This window comes from Sciurus vulgaris, assembly GCF_902686455.1.
Source record: "Sciurus vulgaris genome assembly, chromosome: 14".
Lineage (NCBI taxonomy): Eukaryota > Metazoa > Chordata > Mammalia > Rodentia > Sciuridae > Sciurus > Sciurus vulgaris.
This window is the reverse complement of record NC_136475.1, coordinates 46,211,284-46,224,636: the sequence shown is the minus strand read 5'-3', so window position 1 is coordinate 46,224,636 and position 13,353 is coordinate 46,211,284. Positions and strand designations below refer to the sequence as shown.

The 13,353-nt window shown below is 35.0% G+C and overlaps 1 protein-coding gene across 7 annotated transcripts in view; it reads right to left on the bottom strand.

Annotated features, from left to right (window-relative positions):
- USP34 (ubiquitin specific peptidase 34) overlaps positions 1 to 13,353 on the bottom strand; it is a 217,160-nt gene that overhangs the window by 61,631 nt on the left and 142,176 nt on the right. For 6 of the 7 annotated variants that reach the window (XR_013758957.1, XM_079109670.1, XM_079109669.1 and 3 more), the window contains 3 exons: positions 4,903 to 5,086; positions 4,343 to 4,506; positions 1,448 to 1,513 (listed from right to left, as the gene is read on the bottom strand). Coding sequence is in view for 6 of the 7 variants with exons in the window: in XM_079109670.1 (XP_078965796.1) it covers positions 1,448 to 1,513; positions 4,343 to 4,506; positions 4,903 to 5,086 (414 nt within the window). In the remaining variant the exon portion in view is untranslated. The remainder of the gene's footprint in view (positions 1 to 1,447; positions 1,514 to 4,342; positions 4,507 to 4,902; positions 5,087 to 13,353) is intronic. The other variant, XM_079109666.1, reaches the window with a different exon arrangement.

Here is a 13,353-nt window from a genome sequence, read left to right as displayed (position 1 = left end):
CATGGTTTTGGTGCCAAAAGATGCTTAAAAGAAACATGAAATTACTGTTTTTAGGTATAGGAATTTCTGGAAGAAATTTGTGACTCAAAGGATTCAGATTTGTATTGTGAAGCATAAAACACAAAACACTTGCAGTAAGTAACTTTTTTTTTTTTTTGAGGTGGTAGAGTACGAGAGGGTACTGGGAACAGAAACCAGAGGCTCTCCACCATATAGCTACATCCCCAGTTCTTTTAGTTTTTGAAACAGGGTCTCACTAAGTTGCCCAGGCTAGCCTCAAACTTTCAATACTCCTGCCTCGGCCTCTCAAATTACCAGGATCACTGGCATGCACCAATGTCATCATGCCAGGTTGAGTAAGTCTACAAAATGAATTTACTTTCAAAGTTTTTTTTTTTTAAATAGTTTAAAATAGTAGTTTTCTGTTTCTCAGTTCAAATGGCATATTCCTGCTCTCTTAAGAAGGGTATTAAAAACAGAATCAAGGGATGACTAATAAATCTTTAATTAAAAAAAATAATAATTCAGGTTGGACAGGGTGGCACAGGCCTGTACTTCCAGCAACTTGGAGGCTAAGGCAGGAGGTTTATAAGTTGGAGATCATAGCAACCTATTTGTCTCAAAATAAAAATAAAAATGACTGAGAATGTGGCTCCATGGTAACACTTCCCTGGTACAGGAAAAACAAAACAAAACAAAAAAACATCTATTCAGTCCTCATTTAAGTATTAGAAACTGAGAAATTGAGAGATACAGGAATAATTTTGTGCCATAGTACCTGTACTCAAAATTCTAGTAAGATGGGTAACTTCAATACAGAAGGTAAAAATAAGAGGCATGAAGACCTGAAAACACTGTGGTGAATCTGTGGAATCTCTGTTCTGTTAAAGGAGATGAAAACCAAGGCTAACAACAGGAAGAAAATGGAGGAGTGATATAGGTAGGTGGAACAGCATAAATATCTATACAAGTAAGAAAGTCAAAGGGTAATGGGCTCCAAAGAGTTTATAGTTACTGAAGATGTGTCTGGATATGGGGAGGGACAAGAGAAAAAGTTGAAAATCACAGACAATATGTACCATGGGAGAGGACCCTGAGTATCATTTTGTTCATAATGAAGAACCACTGACAAGTTTTAAGCAGGGGATTAATGATTGTGAGATTTGCTATCTTTTTTACCATTGAACATTGATGGCTTTTTTACATTTGAGGGTTAAGAATTAAGAGGGCAAAGAGAAATAAGTTAGAAAACTCTAGACATAAAAGAGGAAACCCTATGATAGGCAAACAATCCAATACATGGGATTCCTCATAGAACAAATTAACAGAATATAGACAACTGAGATAGGACTCTTAAAAGTCATGATGACAAAGAAGACAGGTAACTAAAAAATTCAAACTCTATGTGTTGTTTTTAGTTTTCATTGAAGGGAATTCTGAAACGTACCATTAAGTATGTAAACATTTTCTGAAGCTCTAGAAGTGTGGTTTTGTGTTTCATATCTTCTGAATACTGAAAATGAAAAGAAAACTATTGTCAAAACATTGATGGTTTAATAAATTGGACATTCTAGCAAAGTCTTGCAATGTGCTCAACACTATATCTGTTTTCAACCTTTTAGCTATTTGCAGGAAAAATATACTTTTTATACTTTCTTTAGCAACCTCAGCAGACAAAAAATTGGAATTCTTTTTCCACTACAATAAAGCTATCACCATTATGTCAAGAAACCTGAATAAATAGATCTTAAAAACACAGATTTCTAGATTAATACTCACATGATACAATGTTGACTTACAAGAACATAAGAAAGAAAAAATTTTAAGTATTCAATGAACTGCCTTCTACAAGGAAATCCATACATTAAAAAATATACTGACCATACTAATAAATTATATTTCATCATCATCTAATCATAGCTTTACTTTTTTGGGAATGGCATATTCTTAAAAAAAAAATATATATATATATATATATGTACACACACACACACACACACACACACACACATTGATTGATTGATTTTTAGTTGTTGACGTACCTTTATTTTATTTATTTATATGTGGTGCAGAGAACCAAACCCAGTGCCTCACACATGCTATGCAAGTGCTCTACCACTGAGCCATAACCCCAGTCCAGCAATGGCATATTCTGAACCCCGAAGAGGAAAACTGGCCAAGATCTTTGACAACCATCTAAATACTAAATTGCCAAAAACTGAATTTCAGGAATCTAGCTAGAAACCCAGTCCTAAACACTAACCATACCAGAGAGCCCCATATACATGCCAGATACTTTCTATCTAGATATAGTCTATTATTATTCAAGTAATAATTAGCAAAAATAATTATAGTATAATCCTGGCATATGAGGCTTAATATTTCATGAGATTATGAGGATAACCACACCAAATGATATTTTGTAACATGTATCTGATATGTGCAAAGTGCTAATTTGGAATAAAAAATACTAAGATTAACAATGTGAATGGCCTTAATGCCACAGAACTATATACTTACAAATGGTAAAATTCTACACTTTATGTATATTTATCACAATCAGAATGCATATAGTTTTGTTCAATCTTTCTGTGAAAAAGGAATAATAAAAACAACTGAAGTTCTGGTCTAAAGCATCAACTTTCCAAAGTCACATCAAATTCCATTAAGAATTTTCTATATAGATATATATATTGTTATATATATATATATATATATATATGTTGTTGTTATCATTGATCTCCTTTTTCTCCTTATTCGTTTTTTTTGTGTGTGTGTGTAAGATCAGGAATTGAATCCCATACATGGCAGGTTCTACCACTGAGCTACATCACCAGCCCTTTATCATTTTTATTTTGAGACAGGGTCTCGTTTGGTTGCCCTCAAACTAGAAATCCTCTTGCTTTAGTCTTCCGAGATACTGGGAAGGTATCTCAGAAGGGATAGGTATGTGCCACTGTGCTCAAATCTAAGTTCAGTTTCTAGACTAAAAAGACCCATAGGAGTCTTAATCATAATTAGCATATCTGCATTTTCTATCTGTTGCTACTAATTCCTGACGGTGCTAATACCTTAAAAGTGGTCATTAATATGACAAAATAACAAGAAATGTGGTCAGGTCACCAGCAAAATTGAAAAACGTTGAAAATACGCTTCTCTGATAACTAATAGTTTTATAAAACTACAAGATGGTCCACCACCTTTAGTCACAAAACTTTCTGTAAGCTAGACGAAACCCTTGTTGGACTACTTTTTAGTTACATTCAATCTACAGAGCTGATATACTGAAGAATATTCATATACCAAGCACAATAGTGCATGCCTGAAACCCCAGAAGTTTAGGAGACTGAGTCAGGAGGATTCCAAGTTCAGAGCCAGTCTCAGCATGCTAAATTGCATGGCCCTAAAGAAATTTAGTGAGACCCTATCTCTCTAAATAAAATATAAAAAAGGGCTGGGGATGTGATTAAGTGGTTAGGTGCCCCTGGATTCAATCCCTGGTACAAAACAAAATCAAAAAAACCTGTCTCAAAAAAAAAAAAAAAAAAAAAAAGAAAGAAAGAAAGAAAGAAAAAAAAAAAATCATATAACTAAAGCCAAAACCCAAACCTGAGTATACTGTAAGTTGAAGACCTTGAAGAGTAATTTAAACATATTGAAGGTTCACTGAAGGCATATAAAGCATCACACTATTTCGTTGGGAGAAAAAAAATGCAACCAAAAAAACATCTGCCAAGGGGCTGGGGTCACAGCTTGTGGTAGAGCACTTGCCTAGCATATGTGAGGCACTGGGTTTGATTCTCAGCACCACATATAAATAAAATAAAGATTCACAGACAACTTAAAAATTTTTTTTGCCAAGAACTTACTAGAGAAGGCAAACCAAAAAATCATCCATGGTAAACAAAAAACAAAAACAAACAAACAAACAAAAAAAGAACAAAGATAATATGAAGCAGAGCTTATCCAAACAAATGGACCCACAAACTCATTTACATTGGGGTAAATATAAAAGAAACATGCTCAGTGATTCTGGTAGCATTTCTCTACTTTGTTTTGCTTATTTTCTATATAATGAGATTTTCTATTTATTTTTATTGAAAATATTTACTATGTACACTAAATGTGTATATTCTACAACTATGTTCCTTTGAAAAATATGTGAGTCATTTACTCTAGTGTAAAAATAATGAAAATATACACATTAACTACTTATATAAACAAGATTTTGCTCATTTTTTTAAACATAAGTCCTCAAAAAATATCTTAATACATCAAATTAAAGGAGATTTATAAAATAAAATTTTAAAATTTGGTCTTTTAAAGTCAGAAAAAAATCTACCTTGGCAGTGAAGACAGCCTGTCTTGCTTCAGGTATCATGTAGAGTTGCTGAATAGTGGAAGCTAAGTAGCAAGTTGCTCCAAGGTTAGTCAGGCCAACAAATCTACATTCTGCACGGACATCCTCATGAGGCCAGTAGTCCCATTTATAAGGTGCATGGGCTGCTGAAGAAAGAGGGAAGAAAAGATGCCCCCAAAACAAACTATTAAACTCAATAGATTTTCTTTTTATTAACTGTCATGACTTCCACCACTTATCTAGCTTATATGAAATACAGAACTTTGCAAACTATGTTAGCATACATTCTAAAACTCATTCTCTTAAAAACTCAAACTTGATTGTCAAAAACTGATTTTACCAAAAAGTCAAAGTATTTAAAATATTTATAACAAAACTTTTCACTTATTTTCAAACCAATGCTTACTTTTTAACTTTATTATCCTATCAATAATGGTTTATATTGTTAAAGTGTGTGAACTGAATTCTTTAAAAGATGCCTCCCAAAATCTCATTTCTGCATTCAAAACTGATAAAGATGAAAGGTAAAGAAGAATGCTTACACTGCATGTGTTGTGCCATGACCCAATTGTGTATTAGCCTGTAGTTCTCAACAGATCCCTTTACCATCTCTACTAACAAATCATAAGCGGCAGCTCTTGAAGAATGTGACTTGCACTTTGGCTGTTGTCGATCTTTTAGACTGGGCAACAAAAACAGGAGATTGAAGATATCTCTTAAAAACTCCTAGAAAAACAGAAAAATCAGATAAGTTACCTAAACTTAGGTATTAATTACATTCTAAATTTAAGGAATAACAGAATGAACAGAATTATAGGACTATCTACAATTTACTAAAAAAATTACCCTAAAACTTAACAGCACCATATAACATTATCTGAAAGTCTTCCCAGTATGCACTTCTTTTACAGAAAATGGAACACACTGAACTCCTTTACTATTCCCTTCATCTTAATATCTAACAGCTCCTTCTTACAGATCAACTATGTACAATGTTATTCTTTTCCGCTCCATTAAGTGATCAGAAATTTTTGTTAAGACCTCATTACTTCCTACCCTGCCTTACAACCAGTCCTAGAGATACATATAATTTAACTTTCATCTTATTTCACACTACTAATAACAGCAACAATAGCAAAAGGATCAACTTAATCACACTGAGCACTTAAGTGTTCAGTCACTCTCAAAAGGCCCCAAAATAAAAAAAATCAACAAAGGTTAAGAACCTTGCCAATAGTCATACAGTGGGCAGGTGCTATAGTCATAACCTCTGTAACCGTGAAGTTCAAAATGAAATAACAATATTTGCCATATGACTTAAATTGTTTTAAGGAAATCCAATTCCATACCTTCCATTTTAGGTGTGCTTTTTCCTAAATTTAATCTGCTTCAGAAAGAGAAGCTGGGTTATCTTTCCACTTTTCCTTTCTAAACTGGTATTTTTCCTTTGCTATTTTACCTAGTTATTTCCCTCAAACTCTCCAAATATTACTAAGGCACATTAATTTCTGCTCTGGAGTACCCTCCCAAGGTACAGTGCAGATAAAGGTATTACAGTAAGACTGAAATATTCCTACCTTAGCCCTTAGAGTAAGGCTAGCCTTTGGCTATAGCCTGGTAACTTGGCTTATAAACAGGTTCCTTCAATGATATAAAACTTTCTTAAGTGATAAAGGAAGCTCATTGTGCCTAACTGTATATAATTAATGCTGTTTTCCTTTTTGGGAATCTGGAATTTCAATGATCATTCAGTTTTGCAGGTACTATGTGTCCATATGATCTATATCATAACAAAACCCTGGACACCTAAGGCTCAAAAAGCTTCCCTGGTACACATACTTTGACACACTCATTGCTTGGGGAAGTATGTCTGTGCATCTCCACTAAGAAGACTCCTGGGAGTCTGCATCTGGTTTTCTCTAGACTATGCACCATACATCTTCCTTCTGATTTTACTTTTGTCTTTGCATTAGTTTACTACAATAAATATTAGCCATTGAGTACAACTCTATTCTGAGTTCTGTGAGACAAAGAATGTATAATTCATAGTCTGACTGCAAAGAAAAGCAGGTTTGGCTAAGAAATAGAGAAAGTGTATAGGGGTTTATTTCATGTTGTTCACCCACAGGTAAGATTTCATATTTATATTAAAATTCGGAAATAAAATGACTATCACAAATGAACACATTTACTTTATTTGGAAAATAAAGTCAAAGATTCAAACACAAAGTCTCAATTGTCTAGTAAGTAACTTAACAATGAATTATTTTAAAAAATTTGTTCTAATTAGTTTTACATGACAGTAGAATGCATTTTGACCCACTGTACATAAATGGAGCACATCTTCTCATTCCTCTGGCTGTACATGGTGCAGAGTCACACTGGTAATGTAATCATACACATATATAGGAAAATAATGTCTGTCTCATTCCACAGTCCTAACAATGAACTATTTCTGTTCACGCATAGACACAGGACCTACATGAGCTAAATACCAGTAGCTCCAATTTTTTTTTTTTTTCCCCTTGAGGCAGGGGAGAAATTTAAAAAACTGTGATAAGGGCTGGGGTTGTAACTCAGTGGTAGAGGATCTGCCTAGCACATGTGAAGCACTGGATTCAATCCTCAGCACCACATAAAAATAAATATATAATATAAAGGTATTGCGTCCATCTACAACTAAAATAAAAATTTTTAAAAAGCCCATGATAAAAGCATTTCACCAGAAATATTGGGCCAGTGAACACACTAAAATGAACAGTATTTTTTATTTTGTTATTCTGAGTTCATCAGAAAAGCAGGTGTCTCTAGGTGAAAAAAATAATATTTACATAAACATACCCATTTGATAAATCATGGTAAATCTATTTTAGTATGCTTCTCAGCAAGAACCTACTCAACTATTGTCTGAGAGAATATTAAAAATAATTTTTGGTGATAAATCTTAGTGTGATTTTGACATATAAATCAGGAAAAAAAAAAAAAAAAGAAAGCATTAAAAAACACTGTCAGGGATGGGGTTATAGCTCAGTGGTAGAATGCTTGCCTAGCATAGAGGAAGCTTTGTGTTTAGTTCCCAGCACTGCACCACCCCCTGCCAAAAAAAGGGGAACAAACATTGTCAAAACAGAATTCTATTCCCACTATAAATATTATGTAAACAAGATTTCTCAGAATTCACATCTATAAAAACAAAGAAGAGAATGAACAAATACTGTCACTTTAGCCGAACAGAAGTTATTCACCCCAGTATACCAATAAGCCCTCCTTTACATTAATGCATATATTTTTGATGAAACTTCATTTAAAAATATTTCACAATGATTTGGCAAAACTTAAAAAGTATATTTATGTTGCTTTCATTACCACATCCTATAAATAAATGTAATTTCATGATAAAATACAAGAAATTTAAGACAACACCCTATGGTCACAAGAAATATTTTTATTTATGTTTCTGTTGCAGAGAAGTAATGATAGGTGAATAAAAATATGTTCAAGATATTACAACAATACTCGGTGGAGGAGTCAAATGGAAAATGCTGTGGAAGAATTAAGAAAAAAGGTAGTCAAAGAGATAGAACCTCTGGACCAACAAAAATCCCATGCTGCTACATCCCTGCATCTAGTACCTATTTCACCATTCCAAAGAGGGTGACTAATCAAGGTGCTAAAGGAGATAAAGACACAGTGAAGGACAAACCACAGAGATCTGCAAGACAAGAGCCCAAGATTTAAGAAGCCCCTGTAAAAAAGGAAGAGAAGGTACCCAAAAGGAAAAAGGGAAAAGCTGACCCTGGCAAGGATGGGAATAATACAGATTTGTTTAGCATGTGGCAGGCCCCCTTTAATCAGTAGAAGACATTTATGTTACTCAACATTCTTTGAGGAATATATGAATAATAAAATTTGATCAATATACTCAGCTGGCCTTTTCATCTCACCAAATATATATTTTTCTGAAATTTCTAATTGGTATGTTATAGTTATACATATTGATGGGATTTTGTTACATATTCATACATGCAAACAATGTAACGATATAATTTGGCCAGTATCGCTCCCCAGAACTTCCTGCCTCCCACCCCTTAGTCCCTGTCTCTTTCCTTTACTGATTTCCCTTTAATTTCCGTGAGATCTGTCCCCACCTTTATTTTCCTTTTTCCTCTCTATTGTCTGCATGTAAGCAAAAAAAAATGTGCCTCTTAACCTGAGTCTGACATACTTTGCTTAACATTATGGTTTCTAGTTCCATCCACTTTCCTGCAAATGTCATGTTTTCAGTTTTGTTTATGGCTGAATAAAACTCCATTGTGAATATATAACACATTTTCTTTATCCATTCATCCACTGATGGACACCTAAGCTGGTTCCACAGTAGTTTGGCTATTGTGAATTGTGCTGCATGGGTATGCATGTATCACTGTAGTTAAGATGACGTTAATTCTTCAGAGTAAATACTGAGAAGTGATATAGTTGGGTCATATGGTGGTATTGTGTCTAGTCTTCTGAGGAGCTTCCATACCAATTTCTGTAACCAGTGTACTAATTTACTGTCCCACTAACAGTGTAAAAGTGTTCCTTTTTCTACACATTCTCTTCCAGCATTTATTATTATTTGTATTCTTGATGACTGCCATTCTGACTAGTGTGAGGTGAAATCTCAGAGTAGTTTTGATTTGCATTTCCCTAAATGCTAATGATTTTGAACACTTGTTTATGTATTTGTTGACTATCTGTATTTCTTCTTTTGGAAAGTGTCTGTTTAGATCATTTGCCCACTTAATAATATGGTTGTTTGACTTTTTTTGTTGTAAAGTTTTTTGAACTCTATATATATTCTAGGTACAAATTCTTTGTCAGAAAAGTAGTTAGCAAAAATCATCTCTCATTCTATTGTTCTCTCTTCACATTCCTTTGCTGTGCAGAAGCTTTTTAATTCCATTCCATAACAGGACTTCTTAAGATTAATTAACAGATGTATTTTGCTAAAGCACATTCCAGACATAATTTCATCAGAAACATCAAATCTCCTTTTTTAAATTACATAAGTAGTTGGTGTCGGGTGTGGTGGGGCACACCTGTAATCCCAGTGGCTTGGGAGGCTGAGGCAGGAAGATTCCAAGTTCAAAGCCAGCCTCAATAACAGCGAGGTGCTATGCAACTCAGTGAGACTCTGTCTCTAAATAAAATACAAAATAGGGCTGGGGATGTGGCTCAGTGGTCAAGTGCCCCTGAGTTCAATCCCTGGTACCAAATTTACAAAACAAAAAAGGAAAAGAAAAAGTAACTGGTATGGTCTGAATGTTTTTTGCCCCCTAAAACTACTTATGAGAAAAATTTGTTGCCAATGTGATGATGGTGTTAGGTAGAGGGGCCTTTGGGAAATTACTAGGTCATATGGGCTCTTCCCTCATGAATAAAAAAGGTACTAGGAAGACCTTTCACTCTTCTATCACAGGAGAACACAGAGAGAAGGCACCATCTATAAAACAAGAAGTACAGATTCACCAATGAATCTGCCAGTGTCTCAGCACCTTAGTCTTGTACTTGTTACTGCTAGAACAGTGAAAAATAAATTTGTTGTTTATGCTACCCTGTTTATGAGATAACAGCCACCCAAATAGACTAAGATAGTGACACTTCTGTTTTATATTACATATAAAAATAAATTCTTATTCCCATAATAGATGGCTATCCAGTTTCACAAAGTTACCACCTATACTTCCTTAAAATCAGGCCAAACTGAACCACTCACATTCCAGCATATACCCTGTGCTTTCCTATGATTTAATTTTTACTCATATTCTTTACTGACTTAAATATTTCCCTTCCCTTCTTACTTAAGGAAATTTATCCATTACAAAAGTTATGTCTTCTTCAAAGCCTTTCCTAATCATCAGTGCAATCTGGTCTTCTAATTCCCTTATCTCTTTTTAATACCTCTTATTTTCCACCTGAAGAACCAATAACAAGAGTGGCTATTATCTGTAAAGGTACATTCTAATATTATATTAGGCATGTTTCTCAAATGTATAATTTGCCAGTTCTTAAGAATCACAACTTAAGTCAATTGTCTAACTTCAGCCATCCAGATACTCAGTATGTAACAGTCCAATGTAGCCCACACTCCCCTTGGCTGCAGCTCTGGCTTGGAAGGTAAGGCTGGTTTTGCCCAGGAGGTCTCAGGGTGGCAGTCACATAGTGAGCTATTCCCCAGCAAGGTGGGTGAGCTATGGCTATGGCTAGGAGCAACTGATCTGCCAGAGCCTTACACCTGTCATCTGAACTCTGTGGCAGGCAGCTGGCCTTCCTGCTCCAAGTATATGCACCTACATCTTCCATCATGGTCTATTGTTGTCTTCTGCTTCCATAGACTGCAATGTGTTCTGCCAGTGTTTGGAAAGCAAATACCGGGAAAAATGAGTTTTACTCATGTGCCACCCTCTGAGGATTCACCAGTAGAAAGAGGAGAATCGGTATCTCCAACCCTGCTGCTCACTTCTCTGGGGTTTGTGGCTTTAGACTTAAAACAAGGTCAAGATGTCACAAGGCACATTACTGCAAAAAGGAGCATCAGAGGCTTGACTAGATTTGGACAATGACAGGCTTACACACAATCAGATCATTTGAACCATGATTCTAGACCACAACTTTTCTCTAAAATGTGAAAATGTAACAGAAACAGACAATGAAGAGTATGCCTGAACCAGGCATGATGGTGCACACCTGTAAGCCCAGGAAGTGGCAGGTCAAGAAAGGAGGATTTCAAGTTTGAGGTCAACCTTAGCAACTTAGGCCTGAAAGTGAGACACTGTCTCAAAACAAAAAAAGGCTGAGAATGTGGCTCAGTGGTAAAGTGCCCCTGATTTCAATATTTCAATGTCCAGTACAAAAAGAAAGAAAAAAACGAAAAACAAAAGTATCCTTGAGGTTGTAAAAAAGGAAGATGACTAAGGGATTATTGGGAACAAGGTTGAGGTACTTGTGGAACAAAACTAGATTCCATGGCAAAGCATGAATCCAGGAGAAGATACAAATTTCCAGAAGTGAGTCAGACATGGTGGTACACACCTGTAATGCCAGTGACTCAAGGGCAGCTTTAGCAGCCTAGCAAGGTCCCCAGGACCTTAATGAGACCCTACCTCAATCATTTTAAAAAAAGTGCTAAGGATGTAGCTCAGTAGTAAAGTATCCTCAGTTCAATACCCAGCTTAAGGGGGGAAAAATCCAGATGTTTAAAATGGCCCTAGAACCAGAACAGATTCTCAGATATGGTAAAGGTATTGCCACCATATGAATTTCTGCCAAAAATATCCCTCAAGTAAAGAGTATTCCAGATTGCCTTTCTGATGTCAAGAGAATAACAGAATTTCAGCTCATGCCTCAACTCTTTAACTACCTAGAGGTCTACTGACCATGCAGGAGGGATATCCCAACTTTCTTCACCTGTGCTAAAAAGCTACACCACGGGCACTGTCTATAAAAAGAATTTGTATGGAAGCAGGATGTAGCTCATATAACTTAAAGACATCTTAAAACCTTAAAAAAATAAAATAAAATAAAGGTTGGGGCTGGGGTTATAGCTCAGTGATAGAGTACTTGCCTAGCACTTGTGAGGCACTGGGTTCAATCCTCAGCACCACACAAAAATAAATAAAACAAGGTATTGTGTCTATCTATAACTAAAAACAAACAAACAAACAAACAAAAAAACCAAATGCTAATCTCTTCTTCCTTGCAATTACATTTTCAGAACTTTATCCACTTGGGTGTGATGGTACATGACTGTAACTCCAGAAATTTGAAGGCTAAGGCAGGAGGATCCCAAATTTGAGGCCATCCTCAGCAACTTAGTAAGACCCTGGGTAACTCAATAAGACCACGTCTCAAAAGAATGCAGCTCAGAGAAAAAGCACCCCTGGGATCAACCCCCGAGTCCAAACAAAAAACAAAACAAAACAAAACAAAAAGAAAAGAAAAAGAATTATATCAAGTGAGAGGTACAAAGATGCTGCTTGAGGCATTATTTATAATGTCTAAATATTAGTAAAACAAAAATGCCCAAAGACAGGAAATTAAATAAATTTTGGTATATATACTTTGGAAGGCAATAATGGTCTTAAGGATGCACCCCTATATGGACACCAAACAAGATAGAGCTCTAAATCAACACTAAGCTACCACTGTAGATGATACTCTTCATATTTTTGTAAAAATATTTATTCAAGTACATGTGCATATAGTCTGGAAAAGATGCATACTAAGTGTGAACCTGTTACCTATGGCTGGTGGACTAAATGAAATTATCTTATCTTTCTTTCTACAATAAAAATGGGTGGGGGGTAAATTCCGTAAGATGAAGCACTGGGTTAGAATGTGTGGGGCCCTGGTTCAATCTCTAGCATCACCAAAATAAATAAATAAGTATAATAGGGTATGTGCTTAATTACAAAAAAGAGAAAGGAAAAAAAACAGATCTACACTTCGATTATCCATTTGTTCAATGTATGTTTTAGATGCTACATGCAATATTAGACGTTAAGAATGGAGTTTATATTTTGAAAGAAGAAAGAAAACTGAATAAGAGGGAGGTAGAAAGATAAAGGGAGGGAAAACAGGAAGAAAGGAGGAAGAGGTTGAAAGAGGAGGAAGTAGTAGTAATAATAATGATGACGGTAACAGATTGTCATGCAGCTTTTAAAGCCTAAGGTATTTATTGTACGAATCTCCAAATGAAAAGTTTATGAATTCCTGTACTAAAAAGTAATTTCTAAAAGAAATGTTTTAAAATTCTTAAATTAAAAAAAAAGTTCTTAAGATAATAAAGTAAAATCATTAAAGTAAAACAAGCATTTTAAATATCTTAAATATGTTAAGTAAGAACTACACGTCATTGTTTTGGACAAAAATCCTGCATCATGCCTCAACAGACTGGGCTAAAAATAAAAATGGCATCACCTGTATTAATGGTTTACTTCAACAAGCTGAAA